This window comes from Cololabis saira, chromosome 6 (genome assembly GCF_033807715.1).
Source record: "Cololabis saira isolate AMF1-May2022 chromosome 6, fColSai1.1, whole genome shotgun sequence".
Classification (NCBI taxonomy): Eukaryota; Metazoa; Chordata; class Actinopteri; order Beloniformes; family Belonidae; genus Cololabis; species Cololabis saira.
In genome coordinates, this window is record NC_084592.1 from 18,085,261 (window position 1) to 18,108,002 (window position 22,742).

The 22,742-nt window shown below is 36.4% G+C and overlaps 1 protein-coding gene across 1 annotated transcript; it reads left to right on the forward strand.

Annotated features, from left to right (window-relative positions):
- Nucleotides 1–6,233: 6,233 nt before the first annotated feature.
- Nucleotides 6,234–22,341, forward strand: stk24a (serine/threonine kinase 24a (STE20 homolog, yeast)). The gene is made up of 11 exons (XM_061723465.1): nucleotides 6,234–6,659; nucleotides 11,706–11,936; nucleotides 16,835–16,891; nucleotides 17,018–17,126; nucleotides 17,256–17,413; nucleotides 18,093–18,278; nucleotides 18,368–18,510; nucleotides 18,590–18,731; nucleotides 18,844–18,912; nucleotides 19,080–19,216; nucleotides 21,460–22,341. Exons 1-11 carry the CDS (start codon nucleotides 6,618–6,620, stop codon nucleotides 21,488–21,490), a joined length of 1,305 nt encoding a protein of 434 aa, XP_061579449.1. The 5' UTR covers nucleotides 6,234–6,617; the 3' UTR covers nucleotides 21,491–22,341.
- Nucleotides 22,342–22,742: the final 401 nt, after the last annotated feature.

Sequence of the window (22,742 nt, forward strand, 5' to 3'; positions counted from 1 at the left end):
GGTGGCTAAGTGACAGCCTGCGGAGATAGAGAGACACACAGACTTCTATAAACTAGACAACAGCACCCTAATTGCCATTAGATATCAGGATACAATCTTTGGAGCTACTGTCAGACCCTGCACTGGCACAGTAGGCAGGTAGTTCCTGGGGAATGAAGTAAGTGATACCGCTGATTGGCCCCCATGATTGCCTGACCTAAATCCAATAGAATATCCCTGGCACATTATGTTTCCGTCCATCTGACATCACCAAGTTGCATCCGAGACTGTCCAGTGATGCCCAGCTCCACATCTGGGAGGGAATGTCTCAGGACCACCATCCATCATCTCATTAGGTGCTGCCCCGACATTGTTAGGCGCATGCATACAAGCATGTGGGGTTTGGATTTGGATTTAGGTGTCTTTGAATATACCCCTTTGTATGTTGACCTATCGTGTGTGTGTATATATATATATATATATATATATATATATGTTTGTGCTTTTTTTACAATGCTTCATATTGTTGGAGTGTAAACTATGAATTAATACTTCTTTTTTGGGGGGTTGTTATATGTGGTAAAAGTAGAATCTGCAGTATCTTTTGCATATATATATTTTTTTTTTATTGAGAAGAAGTTGTATACAAAGAACATCAGACAAGTACTCCAATATATATATGTAACAAAAAAAAATATTAGAAAATTCCAGTGAAATTAATAGGGAGAATGACACCTTTTTTAGACCCCAGAAGGCTAAGTGCACTTTAAAACACACGTATTTTTAACGTTGAAAATCTGTTATGTGCAATTGTGTGTTTGTTTGTATGTCCTTAAGCTGCTCTGTCATGCCTTTTAATTTGCCCCTAGGGGATAAACAAAGTGATTTGAATTGAATTGAATAAGTGAATAAATAAAATATGAAGAAAAATAAATAGGTAAAATGTAAATACAGAAAGACAGGACTGGATACAAGATTTAAATGAGGAAATCTCATTAGATGAATGGGTCATTATATGCTCGAAGGCGCAATCTCAGACCATTAATACTTGACTACGCTTAATACAGTACAACTGGATAATGATATTATACATCACTCCTGTAAAATTAAATAGATTTGATCCTAATATCCCTGACCTCTGCTATAAATTCAATGATTATCAAGGTACTTTATATCACTGTCTATGGGAATGTAAAGAAATCCAAACGTTTTGGAGAATGGTGACGCAATATATTTCTCAAATTATTTCCGCCCGCTTCCTCTAAACCATAAATTGTGTGTTTTATTGTGTTTGTTTGGTTGACCTATGCTTACTACAAGCTAGACGTTCAATAGCCCTGTGCTGGAAAACTTTTAATGGTCCAACTTTAGGTCTCTGGCTAAGACATCTAACATCATGCCTGGCTCTTTTTTGTGTTAACAAAAAGCACTTTGAGTTTGATGACATTTGGGGAAAGTTCTTAGCTTTTCTTAAAAATTGTGATATTGATGAGGCCTTGTGAAGATGACTATACTGTGAGGTGACCTGAAGAGGCATCGTGGAGATAATTTACACTTTATTTAAATACTTAAATTTTAATTATGCCTCGTATATTTGAGTTTATTTATTTATCTTTTTTTTTTTACTATCTAGTTTGTTATTGTTATTATGATTTCTGTTACGAGCTTGTTTTCATTTTGTTAATGTGTTTCTTTTATTTATAATGTCCCTGCCCCTTGTCTTGTTTTTGGCTGTTGGTGTTTTAACGTTTTACTGCCAAATTGGGTTTCTGTATTGTTGTATACTTTGTGAAAATCTAATAAAGACATGTTTCAAAAAAAAAAATGTAAATACAGTATTCATCTTCAAACTTCTCGTATCTGTGGACGTTATACTTTATCTTCTAACCTGTTTTTTTTTTTGTATGAAACTTTATATCAATTCCAGAAAATACAATAACATTAAAATAAATGGCAGACATCATTCAATAATATAAAACACAAACATACATAGGTATCATAAAAAAAATATATAAAATTGTTCTCTTCACAAAAAAAGCTACAATAAAGTGCAAGTAGTTCGTGACATTAACAATTACACTAAATAATAAAAGGAAGGCAATACATTCAGATATCCGTAAACATTTCTTTTATGAGGTTGACAGTGGTATTACATTTTTTGTTATTAACCAATTGTATTGTCTCAAAATACATTTTGAAATCCACTTTAAAGGGAACTAAGGATGGACAGGATTTGGAGAATTTTGCCTTATGAATGTGAAACTTAGCAACAAGAATCATTAAAGCAGCACAATGTAACTTTTCCACCTTAATCTAATATTTCCAGAGTCATTGTGATGGTACATCAACTTACAACAGGTTTAATGACACCTCTGTCATGGTCTGAGGGGTCTGTATCGCCTTCACTGGCACTATGTAACTTGGAGGTGGATGGTAGGAACCCTTCCACACTACTGGTAAAGCACTACCGCTTTTGTCCAAAGGAGCCGCCAAACTCAACAAAAGCTGAAAGTTACATTGTGCTGCTTTAAGTTGACCAGTTGTTGAATTTTGTAATTTCGGTTTTCATAATATAGTAATATATCTTTAGCTTCTAATTTAATTACATTATTAGTTTGTATGTCAAAAAATTCTTCAAATTTTTTCCAGAAACTTAAAGTATGTTCACATTCATAAAACAAATGTATGATGGTCTCTTCGTCATGTTTACAAAATACACATCTGCTATCGATGTCTACAAATTTGGATATAAGTTGGTTGGTGGCGTAAATATGATGTAAAATTTTATATTGGACTTCTTTTAATTTGTTTGAGATTGCAAATTTATAGGGAAGGAGCCATGGTGTTTTCCATTGAATGTCCGAAAAATGGGAGTTCCAAACAAATTTCCCTCTTGACGTTATTTTCCTTTTACTGTAGAAGTAGTTTCTTATGTGTTTATTAGTGCACTTATTATTTCTAATATCTATACTGTCAACAAGAAGGGAGAGATCCTTATCTTGTACTTCTGGCGTCTCAAAGTGACACATCAATTGAAGAATTCCATTAGGAATAGCGTATATCACCGATTGATACTCCTTATTTGTGATAGGAAAGGTTTTAGATTTAAGGAATTCCAAATTAAGCTTTTGTGAGGGGAGAAGTTATGGACAAAGCTTAATTTTGATGCCGTGAGAGACTGTTGATGAAATTTTGATCATTTTTGCGGTAATTTGGATGGATCGTAATAACATTGTAGTAGGAATTGTATTCCTCCCATTTTCCTAAAGACATTCTGCGGTATAAAATACCAAAAGGACTCTGGAACTTTCAGAAATTATTTTAACCATTTCAGTTTAAAAGTGTGATTCACATCTATAAAGTCTAGGATCTCCAAGCCACCAAAACCTCTAGGACCAGCTAAGATCTCTTTTTTTAAACGATGGCATTTATTTTTCCAAATAAAGTTAATGAAAGCAATCTTCTTACCTGGTTTTTTTTTGTTTTTTTTTTGCCGCGGAATCTTTTTTTTTTTTTTTTATTGAAATATATGCACAGGAAAATGTTACATCACTGTAGGACAAAATGTAGATACACAAATATAGAATATTTCACATTTCAAATTTACATATCCATGAAAAACAAAGTAAAAGAACAAAAAATGAAAATAAAGAAGCTTGAGATACAAGATTTATATTAAATTGTATTCTTCACACAGTCTTCTAGTTTTGCTGGCTTTAGGATTCATACTTTCTTTCAAAGATTTTAAATAGGATGAAAAAAGTGCTTTAAATACTATAAAATTCAGGCGTTGGTGTGCAAATTTGGTACAATGAATATGAAATTTAGCAAATAGTATTAGAAGGTTGATAACATATAATTTATCTGAACTTATTTCCTCATTTTGTGACGGACCAAATAAAACGTGTTGGATGTTCAGTTTACAAGAATAGTCAATTTTGTTATTTATGAAATTATTTAGATCAATCCAAAAGACATGAGAGTAGGTACAATCCCAAAATAAATGACATATGGTTTCCTCCATACTGCTACAAAAGGAACAGAGTATATCAATATTAATCTTGTATTTTACAAGAAGGGTCTTGACTGTAGGGATGGGCGGTATGGACTAAAAAATGTATCACGATAATTTCTGGCATTTATCCCAATAACGATAAAAAATTTTCTTTCTTTCTTTCTTTCTTTCTTTCTTTCTTTCTTTCTTTCTTTCTTTCTTTCTTTCTTTCTTTCTTTCTTTCTTTCTTTCTTTCTTTCTTTCTTTCTTTCTTTCTTTCTTTCTTTCTTTCTTTCTTTCTTTCTTTCTTTCTTTCTTTCTTTCTTTCTGGCTCACATCTTTCTTTCTTTCTTTCTGGCTCATATCTTTCTTGCTTTCCTTCACGTACGTTGTGCGTGGATTTAACTCAGAACCATAAATCAGCTTTACACAAAAATATCATCAACGGGAATTTATCGTTTTTACCGCAAGATGACAAATTCTTACCGTGGAGAATGTTTTTGACGGTATATCGTGAACGGTAAAATATCGCCCATTCCTACTTGACTGGATAACATCTGTGAAGTATTTTAAATGTAACTTCTCGTACCTTATTTGTGATACAAAACTTCCTCGATAACATCCAAGTGTTCTTCCAATCTATGTCATTATAAATACCATTCCAGTAGAAAACAGCTGCAGGCTTATAGAAACAAAGTCTCTTTGAATAATGTTTGTAATGCATTGATTAGTGGCTTTATCACTTAATAGAGAACATAGGTTACCAATATATATGTCATCAGGGGTCAACACTGGAATAGTACAATTTTTACCTTTAGGAGCAGATAACAAAAACCTTAAATCTTCTTACCTGTTTTTTTTTTTTTTTTATTAACAATTGCAAACATAACAATGATAAAAAAAAAACTTCACATTATGCAAATTCACGTCGAATTCTAACATATAAAGAGTACAACACAAATAAAAAACAAAACAAAAAGCACAACACATTACAACCAGCCAGGGGGGATGAAATTATAACAGAAAGCCAGAAACATTTACATACATTTATGGTTTTGATAGCCTTTGAATTATTAGAAAACTTAATAGAGTCCAGATACTGTTTTAGTTCACAATGAAAAGTAAAAAAAAGAGGGTTTTTTGCGTAAGAATTTAGATTTGTGGATGTGGAATTTTGCGAGGATAATTAACAAATTAATAATAAACGTTTCCTTTGGCTTTGTTCTAATTGTTACATGGTCAAAAACACCAAACAACACATCCTTCCAAAATAAAATAAAATCAATATCAATTCTTTCAGACACAAAATTACACATATCACTCCAAAAAGTTTGAACAATGGGGCACAGCCAGAATAATTGAGTCATTGTTTCCGAATTTGCAGAGCAAAAAGTACAGTTTGAATCAATATTTTTTTTGAATCTTTTTATAATGTGATCATTTGTAGGATAGAATTTATGAATTAATTTAAATGAAATTTCTTTAACTTTGTTAGTCGCCAGGTATTGGTTGGGTGAGAGCCAGACCTTCTTCCAGTTAATATTTTTTACATATTTATTCCAATATGGGATCACGTATGGAACTGAAGAGATATCCCTTTTAAATAAAGTTCTAATTGTTTTATTATTTTTATTATGGTTGCAGGATAGGCAAATTTTCCAACTGTCGTATCAATCAAGGGTAGCAAAGCTAATTGTCGGGTTTCCATTCTAATTTGAGACTTAAATAACATGCCCACTCCAGATGGGATTGCTCCAAAAACTTTTGCATAGTCTCCAGGTGATATAGGGATATTATATTCTTCTAAGAACTCAATGTAAGAATAGAGACGACCAACCCTGTCAAACAATTGAGCCACAAATATTATGTTATTTTTAAACCAATGTTCAATAAAAAGGGATTTATGTTTAAAGAGTATATCCTTGTTGTTCCATATGATATATTTATGGGGAGAGAAGTTGTGTTTGAAGATGAGAGACCATGATAGGAAGGCCTGGCGGTGAAATGATGACATTTTTGTTGGGATTTTTTCAATATTGTAGTTGCATGCCAAGAAAAAATTCAGTCCACTCAGTTTCGACATAACATAAGAGGGTATGAAATTCCATATGGAGTGGGGATTTTTATATAAATTTTTAAGCCAATTTATCTTAAATGTGTATCTTCTTACCTGTTTGGGTGAACGCCCTTCCTCTCGTGACGTAGTGGCATGTGAGTGACGTATGCTGCTGTTCTTCACTCCCATTGGTCCTCCGGAAAATGAAAATGACATTAACAAAGATGGCGCTGGGAGACAGGGAAAAGTGATGAAAGAATAGAACAACAAACGGCGCAACTGCATGCAAAACGTGCGTTTATTTACCTTTTCCAGCCGAATCCCATCACACACGTGTCTTATCGCCGCGCAGCAGACAGGCGACGGCGCTGATAAGGCTTGTCGAGGCACATTATCCTGCCAGCCGTCCGCCAAGTAGCAGCTAAAGCGGCTAACGCCAACTGCGGAAGGAAAGAGGAGACGAGAAGAAGAGCCGCAGGACAAGTAAACACACTTTAACCAGCCTTGACAGTCGTCTTCTGGAGAAGTGTTGTCACTCCTTTTGTTAAGGAGAGCTGAAGAGACAAGGATCTTTGCTTATTTGACGCCATGGCTCTATCCCCTGTTCAGATAGGACTGACGGGGATTCAGGTAAATAATATGCTGTTTTAACCCTGATTTATGGTTCTGCGTAACGGTGCGCGTCGCCGCGCACCGTGAAGTTTGACTTTTTGCACCATTACAATACTTATAGGCAACTAGTCATCATATCTTCTGCTCTCTGACACACATGTTAATACTCAATAGTACACATATATGGTTCTTTAATATATTTGCATTATACTAAGATGCATTAATTTCAATGGCTTTTGTCCTTAATGGCCTTTTCCCCCTTACATTACTTTTACTTTTATACTTTAAGTAGTTTTGAAACCAGTACTTTTATACTTTTACTTGAGTAAAAAACTTGAGTTGATACTTCAACTTCTACAAGAGTATTTTTAAACTGTAGTATCTATACTTCTACCTGAGTAATGAATGTGAATACTTTTGACATCTCTGGTGTTGATTTGATTCAGACATGTTATTTTTATGAAGTTTCAAGTTTGCTTGGATATTCATGCGAAACTTTTCTTCGTCCTTTTACCTTTTGTTGACTGATTAATTCAGCTGTTGTCAAAGTCCAGTTTTCAGTGAGCAGACTATCGTGTTATTATATGGTTTTATCTTCTGGCTGTTTTGCCAAATCACATGCTCTTTATTCTCCCCTCAAGCGTGATCCGAAAATAAAATTAATTTACATAGGTGTCATAGAGTAAATAATCATGTTTTGCTGGAACAGGCGTACCAAATACAAATGCTGTAAGTCTTCTATCCTCTGCAGTTGAAAATATTAAGCATTTGACAATTGACAAAATTGGTATTTTTAAGTTACTAAAAATAACTGAATATTTATTTCACCTCACATAATTCACTATATTTAAATTGATTCTGGATCTGCAGTACCCTCTTTGAATTTACAGTCAAATTGGAGATAGTGATGTCACTAGTTTCTGCAGCTACTACTCGATCCCAGCTGGATGAAGCTGAGAAAACCTTCATGGTTTTCTTCACTATTTCCACCCTGTTTTCCAGTTTTCCTGCCGTTTTTTGTTTATTGTGGTGCAATGGCATTGTTAATAACAACTTGTTTAAGTTATTTTGTTTGACCGGCTGCTTTTCAGTCAACATTTGTTGATGAATTTAGCTGTAAAAACAAACACCACCACATCACTTTGGGCACATTTTAGTTCTAAGCCACATGAAAAAAGAAGAGTCTGAAAACTTGGAGAATTTAAAGGTTGGCAATGAAAGGTAAAATTACCTCTGGTACGACATAACGTTGTATAGTTTTAGGAAATTCACAATTAAATCCCTATATAGTTTTAGTTATTGAACGATTGTCAAAACAAGTTATTGGTCTGACTTACCTTGTTGTTACTATTACTACTAAAAAATGTTATACAGTATATTTAATAAGAATGTTATTAATTAGGCCCAAGGTTATATTATTTCCATTATTAGTCAATAAAACAACTTTATAGGCCTTTCAAAAGTCAGAGAGTAAAGGACTACTTCTCATGTGCATCTTAAATGGGTAATTTTACCCAGCTGGGTAAAATTACCCAAATGTGTTCAATTTATAGTTTCATAAAACCATACATACATCTGTTTTATAGACTGTGAAGTTCCACAACCAGGGACAGTAGGGACATTTGTCTGGCTAAATACATACAACAAGGGGAATAAAAAAAAAAAAATCATTGTCATTTAATCAGCTAATTGTTTGTATAACAATCTTATCAAAAAAATCATATAAGCAGTTCAGAATCTGAAAATCCTCACTATGCTGTTGCAAAAGAATTATTGTGGAATAATATACTTTTATATAATGCTTGGTTAATGCATTTTGACTTGAGGAATATTTCCCTGTATAATATAACTGTTTTAAGAGACAAGATCATGGAGTGGCATGACCAACATGTGGACAATATTAGTTTTTGCCAAACTGCGAGTGAATCATTAGCAGATGCATAGACATAAACAGGTTTTAGAAGTAACAGCAGATGTGCCCATAGGTCACCACTCGAAGGGCAGCCTGGTGGCAGTGCGCTTTCAACCTTGCCGGTATGCAGAGTAGATGATACTAGATTACACAGTTGTGTTGTGCAGATGGGAGGGCATCAAACGTATGCTTTTAAACCGATGTTCAAGCGGCTTTAGTTGTTGCAGTATAAACCTGCTGACTGTGGATATGACAAGTACATTCCCATCATGTGTAGCTTGTAGTCACAGTGCCCTTGTTGTCTTTCCATTGTTGATACAGAGGGAAGCCTCAATGTTATAAATTTCACCTGGATGACTGACCACACCAGTGTTATGACAGTATTTTGGTTTTGTTATTTCTACCCTGCTTTGTTCTGTGCCGCTTTTGTGGTGAAGTCCCTTTCCTATCAAGTTCATCACCTCCTCTTTGCCAGTTTTCAGAGTGCAGCTGCTCATCTCACCTTCCATCTAGGTTTGCCCACCATTCATGAGCACTTTTGCTGGAAACTATTCTCTTGGGTGTACTGTAAAGCAATATTCTGTAAGAGCCAATAGATCATTATCTTAGGGCTAGATTTCCTGATAAATAAAGCATCAGGCATAATTGCTTAAAGTCTTCTTTTTTTTGTTGTTGCAGATGCTGCAATGACAATGTACTTTTCTCTTTTTTTTGCATAATACAAATTCCTTGTATAATTTGTGAAGCTTTTCCTTTTGAGGAAAATACTTGTTTTCACTAGTTTTTTAGTAATTATCGGATCAACATAAAGACCATTATTTCCTTCCTGGTTGTCCATTGGGAAATGAGCCATTTAGCTCAGTCAATGATTTATGGTGTAGTCCTTCAGTGTATGTTTATCCTCTTGTGGTGGTGGTCATTAAGCCACAGTCGCATCTGTGGTATACTGTCATATGTGTCCTATGATGCAAGTAGGATTTAAATCCAGTGCATTATTCCAAGTTTTTTTTTTTTTTTTTTTTTTTTTACCTTTAAATGCTTAATGCCAATTATAAATGGTAACTTGTTAGCTTATTACGGTAATAGTAGAAAGAAGTGAATAAAGCATGATCTGATTAGATCAACTTCTGAGTTATGATGTGTGAGCCGACTGTTATTTTTTTACTACTATCATTATAGTTTTTATCTAGCAAGAAGTCTCACTGAGATCAAAGATCATTTAGTGTCCTTGCGAAGACGGGAACTTCTTGTTTTTGAGTCCCAGAAATGACGTAGGCCTGGAGCGCGGTTTATGTTAACTGGAATTTTGGATAAATCTAACATCTAGAGGCCAAACTAGTGTTATAACTCAAAAAAATTTATCTTTTTTGTTGATTACTTTTACTAATTACACTGATACTACTCCACCCTCCAAGTTGAAGTCATCAGACGCACTCAACACTCTTTAATGCTGCACAAGTCTGAACTTCTGTGTTCACATTAACAGACACCTGCAGCCGTGGTGGGTGGATTTGGCTCGTGATCAGCTATTTAGAGAAATATGTAGAAACGTAAAACTCAAATACCATTGGTCTTCATTATTGTGTGAAATAAAAATTAGTTAAATTTAAACTAAGGAAAGATCAGAAGGCACTCAGATGGATTACATTTGATACTCAATTCAAGCCCGGGGAAAATGATGCCATATTTAAGCAGTGACCAACAAAAGGTATTACAGCAATAGGTACAGTAATTGAAAATAAGGAGTTACAGAGTTTCCAAACTTTAAAAGACAAGTCCGGGCTTCAAAACAGGGATTTGTTTAGATTTATACAATTCAGAGATTACTACAACAAGGAAGTGAAGATGGAGCCTTCACAGGAGATGAACTCAGTGATAAGTGTAATGCTGAGTGCATATAAACCTAACATCTAATGCACCAAATTGATCTCCAGGTTTTATGAGAGTCTTATGGAATGCAAAGGCAATTCAACATTATATGTGAAATCAAAATGGGAAGAAGAATTGAATGTGGAAATCTCATCGTAGGAATGGTATGACGTGTATATTCCAACATACTTCCACAAGCTCACACCAATGGAGAGTGTTTAATTGGAAAAATATAATTTGGTACTTTTTAACGCCTAAGATCCAAAGTAAAAAATCGTCAACATCTTATCTTTGCTGGAGACAATGTGGTTCTTTAAATGCACATCATGCACATATTTTTTGGAATTGCGAAAAAGTGAAATTTTTCTGGAAAGATGTACATTCACTTTTGACAAAGTACTTGGGTATGAGATCCCATTAACATGTACTGTCTTATACTTGTGTCATATTGCAACGGTAGTGCAGGCAGAGGATCGTTGGTTAAGACTCTCCTTACAGCTACTAGGAAAACCATCACTAGAAGCTGGTATAAACCTGAATTGCCTACTCTAAAACAGTGGCTGGATATTATTAAAGGAATATGGACGATGGAAAGACTGACCCATATCCTGGCTTTGAGGGAAGGGCTATTTGAGAAGAGATGGCAAAAGTGGACATTTTATCTACAGAAAGCATAAGGATGCAGACCTCTTTTTTTTCTTTCTCTTTTCTTTTTTTTGGATAGATTATTAATGTGCTAACCCACAAGTTTATGTTTATGTTTTTCTACTTTTTATCTTTGTTTGTTTTTTTTGCACGGTGAATATACAGATAATTTTTGTAATCTGGTAAAAATGTGCAGTTGTAATAACCTGAAAATCTAATAAAGACAAAGTGACATAAAAATTTGCAAATGCGAATTGTGGAAAGAAATTTGAAATATTTGGTTCCAGTGTGTCTCTTATATTCATCACTTTTTTTCTGCATTCCTTTCACTAGTTGCCAGATTTAAAATATCGAGACTTTAAGCCACTTTTGGTAAGGAGCAGTGAAATACTAAAGTAAAAGACTGAATATTTAAAACTTCATGAAGTAGCTTAATCCAAAATGATGTCGTATACCTGGTAAATGCATGACTACATTATTTACACACAACAAAGAGACCAACAAATTTACTGTGATTATTTTATTTTTTAATCAAGCCGTTATTAGTGATGTGTATTTTTGCACTGGACTTTGGCCTGTCAGTTTTATGTGATACATTCTTACCACTCTCTCTCTCTACATCTCTCCCTGACACTCAGAATTTCACTGCTGATCCAGAGGAGCTTTTCGTTAAGTTGGAAAGAATAGGGAAAGGCTCTTTCGGGGAAGTCTTCAAAGGCATCGACAATCGGACTCAGAAAGTTGTGGCCATTAAAATTATTGATCTGGAGGAGGCTGAGGATGAAATAGAAGACATTCAACAGGAAATCACAGTTCTAAGCCAGTGTGACAGTCCATTTATCACCAAGTACCATGGATCTTATCTCAAGGTAAGCTTTAACTTCATCGACAATCATTTAGTCAGTATGTACTATGGTTGACAGAGTAGATATGTTAATGGTATGTCCTTTGAACCAGGCAGTGGATGTCAAAAATTCAAATAGTTACTATCAATAAATTCCAATGGCCTATAAAGTATAACAAAGGTTAAAGGTGCAGCGACGGGTGTAGTTTCTAAGCGCTACGACTGATCAACGCACTGCAAGTTCAGTTCTGTGAAAACCTTTTTTACTCTCTCTTTAGCTTTCATGTTAGTGTTAATGTTTTAAGTTTTTATCATCTCTTATGCTAGTAGCTATTTTGATACTTTGATTTACAAACTACATTTGTAAATCATTTTGTAAAGCAAAAGTAAGCAAAAAAGCCAGGTGTCAGTACTATGAAGGCTATAAACTGCCACAGTGGTCAGAAAAGGGATCAGACAGAAACAAACAAAAAAACAATAACAAAAGAGTTGCTCTGCCACTACGACATGCTCTGTCAGGTCTTTGTGTCTGCAGGATATGCAGGGTTAGCAGTATATTTAAAAACAAATGTAAAAATGCAACAGGAATAATTACAGTTGACCACACAACAGACATTATATACAGTGTTAATTGAATTTTAGAAATCACCAGTTTAAATAGGCCATAACAATAAATTATGCTATATTCAACAAGTTGTACTGGCATTTTAACTCTTCACATTGATAACATTACAGCATTGGTAGAGCGTCTTCCTGTGTTTATGATGTTCTGTGAGCTTCAGAAGTCCTACTGTACATTAGTTAACACTAGTTAATGAGTGACAGCAGTGATAACACTTGCAAATCTTACTGCTGTCAGGAGGCTAATGTGAGTTATGTGGGTGCAAACGTCTTCTGCAAAACCCTGATCTGCAGTTGTAAAAAAACTAAAAGCCCACTGTAATCTGGTGCTTTTAGTTTTTGGGGATTTTCATTGGACAACCTGCAGTTTTGAAGGAAAATGCAGTATAATCCACATGACAAAAAGTATATTCCACAAGGAAAAATAGGCGAGCTTCTTCCACTCCACTTGGTCCTCAACCGAAATCTCCTCCCAAGATCCAACCATGCAACACAACTACAGAAAGCAGCTCCCGTCCCAGCTCTCCAGACAGCTCACAATCGCGTCCCACCCCTCTGAACAAAAGTTCAAGGCTAACCAGCACACGCTCCCTCTGGCATCCACATCTGCAAGTCTTTCCACGTGGTCTTCAGGCACCCAATTTCAGCCTTGGTCCTGATTAATCCCCCAAATCCCTCATTAGCCAACCAAAAATGACCAAAAACACTTGATCACGACTAACTGCATCATACCCATCAATTGACCAATGACACTTAAGATCACAACAGACCTGGGATACATTACCCTCGACTGACTTCAAACGCTTATTTTGCTTCTTTTTTTTTTTTTTTTTTCAATGGCTTCTTAAATTAATGATACCAAATTGTCATGTCTAAATTAGGCAAAGCAAGGCAAGTTTATTTATGTAGCACAATTCAACACAAGGTAATTCAAAGTGCTTTACATCAACATTAAAATCAGCAAGACACAATTAAACAGTAAATAACAAATAAAATGATAAGAAAAGAGGTAAAATAATAAAAAGCACAAGTTGTTAAAAAGTAAGAGCAGTAGAGTACAGCAGGTGAGTATTTAATTGAAGAGTACGCTTCAGTAAACAGTAATGTTTTTAACCCTGATTTAAAGGATCTACAGTTGGAGCAGACCTCAGGTCTACAGGAAGTTTGTTCCACAGGTGAGAAGCAGAATAACTGAACGATGTGGTAGATCTTGTAACACACGAACTGCAAAGTAAACATTCTTCGTTCGTTCGTTCGTTTTTATTTATTTCGAACATGTATATAAAAAAAAAAAAACAAGAAAAAAAGATAAGAGAAACAAATACAGGTGGGCATTCTGCCACATAAAGAAAAAAAAAACATCAAAAAAACATATTTCAGTTACATGTTCGAAAAGGAGTGGGAGGAAGTATAAACTTATTTAATCCCACCCCCTTTCCACAACTAAACATAAATTATATGCCTGTATTTACGTTTTATACTATACACTAATTTGTATAAATAAATAAATATATATCATTTTTACAAAAATAACCTGTTATTCTTCAAATTAATAATAATAATGCATAGGTTTTATATATCACTTTTCTAGGTACCCAAATAGGCTTTACAAAAACACAAAGCAAAAAGGATACAAATGGACGGTACATATATGCATATAAACGAATACAAATACTCAAGTACAACAATAGAGAGAGAGTAGATAGGAAAATAAGAAAGAGAGAGGGTGGAAAATAATTAATCGGTGTTGTAAGTGATGTTGAAGAGAGACTTTTGAAAGACTGCAGTGAATCAGAGTTACAGATAGCAGGGGAATGAAATATTCAGTGGGGGTGAATGGGGTGATGGAGGAGATCTGTCAGTGTTTAGGGGTAACGTTTTTTAGGGTTTTGTATGGGTTGTTTTACGGGAAGCCAGTGAAGTTGGCGGAGAATGGGCGTGATGTGTTCTCTGGGTGTGGGTGAGCTGTCGGGCTAATAAACTAATTATATTTATGGCTATTTTAAAACAATTATATAATACCTTTTTTTCCACTTTAAATTAAATTGTAGCAAAACCCATATAAATGTATTTTAGGGAATAACTCACACACTTATTGGAATTGTTTATCCCAAAATATATGAACTGTTCTTTATTACATAGCATTTTATAGCTATATTATTTGCCATGGAGCTACAGTTGTTTAGTGTCAATTTTTTTTTTTTTTAAGTTCAATTTGAAGAACACTTGCAAGAACTATTGGTATATGGACCATTTATGTGTACGTGGTTCAGGTTGTCCCCACCTCCTGACTGAACACTGACCCAACTCACCCTCCCCCCTGCAGGTTGCTCTTATGTAAATGAACAGCCTTTCTGTTAGGGCTGGGTGATATGGACCAAAAGTCATATCTCGATATTTTCTAGCTGAATGGCGATACTGGATATATATCGATATTTTTTCTGTGGCATAATTGGGGTTTTCCCCAAAGCAATTATAGCATAGCATCTCTGTTAACTTCATTTTTTCTGAGGCAAACCCTTAAAAATACAGTCAGTTTTAATACAAAGCCTCGTACCAAATGTCACACAGGTACCTTTATTAACAGAGGTCTGCACAATATCAACATGTATAAAACAAATTAAATAAAAATAAACTGCCTGCATATATAGAATAAAAATGCTTCTTGAATAAAACAAAACAAATATCCCTTTCCTGCATAACAATTAAATTAAAATACACTGTAATTAATACAATGTAGACAGTAACAGGCAGACTTTTCCACTGAGGTTGACAGTTGTGCAAATAACAAAACATTTGTGCAAATCTCAAATAAAACATTCAAGTCAATTTTTCACAAAATAAGCTATATCAAAATCATATTTATTTATTTTTTATTTTTTTTCCGATATAAACGATATTGTCTCGTACCATATCGCATTTGAAAATATATCGAAATATATTAAAATCTCGATATATCGCCCAGCCCTACTTTCTGTACATCTGGAGGGTCATTCTCATTATTTTATTTTTACAATAATTTAATCAAACTCTTAAAAAACTCTGCTTGTTGTTCATTAATTCAGCCCCAGCCCTTCTTTCTCCGACACAGGCATGTTAAGGGTTAATCTGATTGGGTAACAGGTGTTTGGATACCAGCCAATGACGCCACATAGATGTGTTGAAATATGAAAATGTCTTCCCTTTTCTCTTATCTCAGTTCAGAAATGTGTCCTACACACTCACTCAGGCTAAACCAGCAGAACGGGGACTTTGAAATGAGATGATCCAGCACCTTCGCTCTGGGTTGTCTGGTGGTGTGCTTACATTTATTTGTGCTTTAGAACGGAAATGCTGTTAAATGATTTAAAAATTAAGTTTCTTTTCTGTTGCTTGTTGGCCAAGAGAGTGATAGTGAAGATTGAATGCCTGCGACTGCAAACATCAGCTGCTTAGTGTGCATTAAAAGGAAATGGCTGCATTGTGGTGCCGGGGATATTTACGGGTGTAATGATCACTCAGACAGTGTTGGAAGCAAGTTAGATTCAGAAAATGTTTTTTTTTTTAACCATTAGGGGAAATAAAAGCAGTAGATTCCCTGTTCTAGTTTTTCTGAGTTTTGAATCATTTTGCATCCCCAAATGTAACGTTGGCAACTCTGGTCTGCGCAACACTTGAACCTTTCATTCTTGTTTATGTATTGACACTGTCAGGGCAAAGGCATGCAAAGTCGGTTGTTAGTAAAGTTATTATGTTTTTAAAGTGATATGGAGAGTTTTCCATACATGGTGTTTGTGCGGTTGTTTCTGTATGTGGCCCTGTGATGGACTAGTGACCTGTCCATGGTGTATCCCTGCCTTTCTTCCTAAGAGAACTTTGATTCAGTTCAATAATGTTTAATTAATCCTCAATAGTGAGAGGCTCCACCAGACTCCTGTTAACAGAGACAGAAGAGATCGATATAGATGATGGATGAGTGGGTGGATAGTTTCGTACACAGTGAGTGCTCTCTGCATCTCCATACATACTGAAACAAAGAATGAGGAATACTTATTTGGTTGCTGTTGCCAATTTGGCCTATTTGAAACTATTTGAGTTTTTTGACCCCTCTTGTTGACTTTCTGGGGCAGGAACTAAAAGTATTTTTTTTTTTTTTTTGTGTTACATAAAGCTCAGAAGACATTCTTGCTGAAATTTAAAAGCAGCTACTTTGATCCTAAAGTGTAAAGCAAGTACAAAATGTGTATTCATTTCTTAATTTAGAAGAGGAATGGGTGAGCTCAAAACGTAACTATCTGACTGATTTACTGATTTCTTTTTCAGGGTACAAAGTTATGGATTATTATGGAATATTTGGGTGGAGGATCCGCTCTTGATTTGGTACGTTGGTAAAGTTGAATGATTTACAAATTGAGACAAGACTGTTTGAGATGTGATTGATTTGCGGCCCGTTATGAAAGTCTGCGATGTTGCAGCCCAGTGACAATAATGTCTCCGTTTCCTTAGCTGGAGCCAGGCGGCCTGGATGAGATGCAGATTGCCACAATCCTGAGGGAAATCTTGAAAGGCCTCGAATATCTCCACTCTGAAAAGAAGATACACAGAGATATCAAAGGTAAACGTGCTGCATAAAAAGAAGAATGGGGAAATGGTGGTAGAGACATAGCCTGGTTTTACATTTAATTTCACTCGATGTGTATGATCTGTCTGATATTGTTTTGTTTTTTTTCACTTCTTTGTTTAGCTGCCAATGTGTTGCTGTCAGAACAAGGTGACGTGAAGCTCGCAGACTTCGGCGTGGCGGGCCAGTTGACGGACACGCAGATAAAAAGGAACACTTTTGTTGGAACGCCTTTCTGGATGGCACCTGAGGTCATAAAGCAGTCCGCTTACGACTCAAAGGTCAGTCAGCACGATTTCACCTCGTCTCGTCCGTACGAGCCCATGTTTAAGTTTTTAGAATTCAACTTTGGTTTTAGCTGCACCAGCTTCTAGAATAACAACCTTTTCTGTCATAAGACAGAAAAGAGTAAATTAAATTGAAAAAATATCGATCAAAAAACGTACAGTATCTTAAGGAACAGTAAAGGAACAGGCAAAGTGAAAATGAGACTTTTTTTTTTGTAACTTTATACGTAACCAGTAATACCAACTCAGCATCATGAAATTAAAACTGTTTTTAGAGTCTAGCCGGTTTTAATCTCTGCATTAATATCGTCATTACATAAAGTACTATTAAATCAGGATTATATTTACCATTTTCTTTCATGTCAGCTCTTCATTTACCTTTGAGCTTTCATTTGTCTGGAACATTTAAACACTGTTGTTTTTGCGTTTCTAGATGAGAAACGACCCAGTTGATATTTATAAAACGACCACAACATGAGTCAGTGCGTCTCGCCTGCACAGCTGCCATGTCACCGTTTCCCATTCACAGTTCTTCCCCAAATAAAACCCACGTCACATGTGTTTGAATGTTATTAGACGCAGCGATTTACCAGGGCTTTTATGGTGAATTATGTGAGGTAGTGCAACTTAAATAACAGGATGTTTTTCCCCCCAAATGTCTTTGTTTTTATAGGCAGACATCTGGTCATTAGGAATAACTGCGATAGAGCTGGCTAAAGGAGAGCCGCCACACTCTGAACTTCATCCCATGAAAGCCTTATTCCTCATCCCAAAGAACAATCCACCGACACTGGAAGGAAGCTACAGTAAACCCCTTAAAGAGTTTGTTGAAGCCTGTTTAAACAAAGAGCCTAGTTTTGTAAGTCGGGCATGGCGAATAGTTCCTGCTCTACTGTACATGGAAAGAGAGCTTAATTTCTAACATTTCACTGTTTGTGTTTTCTACAGAGGCCGACTGCCAAAGAGTTGTTAAAGCATAGATATATTGTCAGGCATGCCAAAAAGACGACCTATCTGTCGGAACTGATTGACAGGTACAAGAGATGGAAGTCGTCGCAGTCACGGGAGTTGAGCTCCGATGAATCCGATGAGTAGGTCGTCGACACGTCATCGTCCTCAGGTGAGCGAAGCCAAGTCCAGCGACGCTGATGTTGGTTCCTGTTACTGTAGGGAGCCGGATGGTCAGGCATCTGGGGGGAACGGCGCTAGCGATGACTGGATATTCAACACCATGAAGGAGAAGGACCTGAAGCAGATGATGGAGGTGGTTCAGAACGGGGCAGCACAACCTGCTGAATTAGAAAGGGAGGAGGTGAGACGTACACCACGACGGCTGATCCGTTTTGACTTTCTTACAGACTGAAATGGGCTCAGGGTTGCTTGGATTTAGTTTATCATCTTACAATGTTTATCTGTCTTTTCAGGTGCAGGAGAGTCCAAAGAGGCCTTTGTCAGAAAGCTTAGCAACTATATTCTCTCCACTGTTCTCTGAGGTAAAAGTTACACTAAATTAAAATAATTATGCAAAGAGGGGCTGATCTAAAACAAAACTTTGAAAAAAATGCAAACATGTTTTCAGCTTTGATTAAAATCAGATTTATATAAAAAAAATATGCTTCTCTACATTGAAAACAAAGTAAGTAGAATCCTGTCATTGTAGCTGAAAGAAAAGAACAAGACGATTAACGGCAAGCCAGAAGCTGCGGAGAAGCTGAGGGACGCCATTTTCAACGCAGAGGAGACTCACCCAGGGATCTGTGACTCTTTGGTGGCTGAACTTCTGCAGAGACTCAAGAGGTAAACTTTGTCTGCGCCATAAGTCAGGGAGACTGGCAGTGTGAAAGGGGCCCATGAATGAGGAGGGGGTCATAATTACTACGTTATAGAGTTTGAATATGTCAAAAAGAGAAAGTATGACTGTTTAGATCAGAGACCTGTCATGGTCAAGACAATTACCTTGATGTTTTCATCATGAGCTTGTGAATCATGAGCTGTTTTTGGGGTAAATGATTCTATTGAATAAGAAGAAACCATCCTCCCTTCATCCTTAGCTTCTCTAAAATGTTTTTGCAAGCGTTTGATTTGGGGCCAATCCCAATACACCCCCTACTTTCTATCACTACCCCTAAAAAAGAAGCCACAGATTTGAAGGCACTTGTAATCTTCCCAGGGCCCTGTCCCAATACCCCCACTACTCCTACTTTTCAGCACCACCCCTAAATTTTTCTTGCTACGTCACTGCATGGTTTACGTTCGGGTACGTAAGCGACTGCGTGGTTGCATTTGCACATACGTCACACCATATCAGGAAGCCAAGAGCCAAAAGCTGTTTTAATTTCAGCTGTAGCGCTGTTAATATGCCACTTTATTAAGTTTTAATATTTTTTCAGGCGTAAAAGTAACTGTTAAGATCCCCAACCTGGGCTCAGTTTATCCAAATAACGCCTGTTAAGAAATTTTATCTGATGTTTGATCCGCCGGTCCGGGGCGCAGCAGCAGCAGCAGCTCACGTACAGACGTGATCGCCAGGTCAACCTGCGCCGTCGTCCCGGGGAGAAACCTGCAGCTCTGTGGAGAATTACCGCTGGCTGAAATAAATCATTTAGGAAAATAAATGTTGGTTTAATAGATTAAATCTAACAGTTGTAGCTACGCCTGTTAAGAAATTTGCTCCGAAAATTTCGGGATTGCCTGCCTGCCGGCTCGGGAGCTGATTTATGGGTCCGCGTTAAATCGACGCAGAGCCTACGGTGTACGGCGCGCGTCGCCGTGTAACCTACGCCGTAGGCTCTGCGTTGGTGTAACGCGGAACCATAAATCAGCCTTTATTCTGGCGGGATCTTTGCAACAACGAGCAAACGAGTGAGTATGTACATTCACTGAGTGAATATTATGAAAGTAAAATATATATTTCTCGCTAGAAATTTAATCAAAACGCATTTTTATGCAGAAACTAACTCAAAATATTGATTTTATGCACAAAAAAATAAGAAATGTCCACCATGTTTTTTTTTAATTCAGTCCGCAAATGACGACGAAAAGCATTCTGGGAAATTTTTCTGGCCCTCGTTCAGCTAGGGTGCATCTGAAATCCCTAGCTGTGTAGGGCCAGATTCATATCCACTACCCCTAAATAAGCACACTACCACTAGGTGAAAAGAGGAATTGGGACACCACTACCCTCACGGGAACGCGCAAAATTTAGGGGTAGGGCTGAAAAGTAGGTGTAGTGGGTGTATTGGGACAGGGCCTTAGTTCCCATTACCAAAGACATGTTGCTTGCGCCTCTTGCTGCAATGCAAGTCGAAACCATGATTGATCCACCGCCGTGCTAGACAGTGGGAGAGATTCTTCTCAAGACGTGCTCCACAAATGTGCTTCCTCGCTACGATCAAAAAGTTATTTTTTATTTTGATCAATCCCCATGACCTCTCAGCACGGACCTCAAAAATATGGTCAAAGTTATGATGGAAATGTTCAGTCAGAACCAATACAAAATAAAAAAAACGTAATTTTACTAAACAGACAAACCAAGTGCATATCCTCAAATTGGTTAGCAACTAGTTTGTGTGTGTGATCAGCTTTACGATCAGTTGTTTTGCTTTGATTTACAGGACTGTCTCAGAAAATTTGAATATTGTGACAAAGTTCTTTATTTTCTGTAATGCAATTTAAAAAAAAAAAAAAAAATAAAAAATAATAATAATAATGTCATACAATCTGGACTCATTACAAATCAACTGAAATATTGCAAGCCCTTTATTATTTTAATATTGCTGATTATGGTTTACAGTTTAAGATTAAGATTCCCAGAATATTCAAATTTTTTTAGATAGGATATTTGAGTTTTCTTAAGCTGTAAGCCATGATCAGCAATATTAAAATAATAAAAGGCTTGCAATATTTCAGTTGATTTGTAATGAATCCAGAATGTATGACGTTTTTGTAATTGCATTACAGAAAATCACAATATTCTAATTTTCTGAGACAGTCCTGTAGAAGACTGTTAAGTACTAACGCTCTTATTTGCCGTACGGCAGGTTTTCGGTGCCGCATGCAGCCGCTCACTGAGAGGTGCTTCGTCCGACTCTCTTCTACTTCTCCACCCTGGTGACAGCCGTCAGATCTTTTCCTCTGACCTCTGCAGCTCAGATGAAGTCTCCCAGGAAGGTCTCCATCCCTCGTTTGCCTGAAGCAAGTGCTGGCCTACTTACTGTCACTTTAACGATAGCACAGCAGCTGCCACCTGCCTATGATGTCCTTTCTCAGTCTCAGTACCTGCTTCTTAGTGTTTTTTTGTTTAAGTGGGGTTGGATATATTTCTAGAAGGATTTTTTTTTTTTGCTGAATATGTCTTTTTCATAAAGATTCACACTCGGCATCCTTTTGGAGAAACAACAAATTGAATTGATTGTGTGTGTGTGGCTGCGCGAGATACCCAGTACCGCGTTGAGAAGTGGGCATTTTTGGAGTGGCGAGTGGGTTGAGACATTGTTTTGAAAACTCAGGTATCCTTCTTTACGTTAATTGATTCTCTCGGAGACGGACGGAGCTCCTACAGGGTGGTTGTACAGACTTGTAAATAATGTCATTTCTACAGATTCGTGGAGACATAATGAAGCGATTGAGAACCACTGTGTACACACGGACGAATGCAGACTGTAGATAATTGTTGTTGGGTAAATATTTTACGACTAAAGGGGCCACCAATGAGATTGCCTTTTTTTCGTCCTTGTTCTTTTGTATATGAGACTTCTGATTTTTTTCCTTTTGCAGTTGTAAAGTTTTTAAATGCTCATCCCGTGAATGAAAATTGCTGCCCTCTTATTCTCATTATTGATTTGCTAGATGATCATTTTTTGTAACTTTTCGGATTTACACTCTTTGCTGTGAGAGTTGTTTGTTTTTTTTGTTTTTTTTTTTCAATAATGTCAGCGAATGTAAAAGAAACTGCTGGTTTTTTGAAGCCTTAACAGTTCAAACACTGGATGCTTCGTTTTCAGCCTTCATTCCAACAGTTTATGGTTGAGCACGCTTTTTTTCTTCCCCCCCTTGAGTTTGTGATTGATCAGGTAAACTGAGGTTTTGTCTCATTCATTCATTCCTTTTCTTTAGGGCAGTCCCATCATCTGATTTATGAATCAGCAGACTTCTTTAGTCTTCCTACGAGCTGCAGTATTACTCTCTCCTCAATGTACCTACAGCTTTAAATGCACTTCAGGTGTAAATGCCTTCGACTAGAAACAAAGCAGCCATAAATAAACGTAGCATAAGGCTTGCAGTATTTTGCAGGTATGCACCGTACGCTCGTATGTGGGACAAA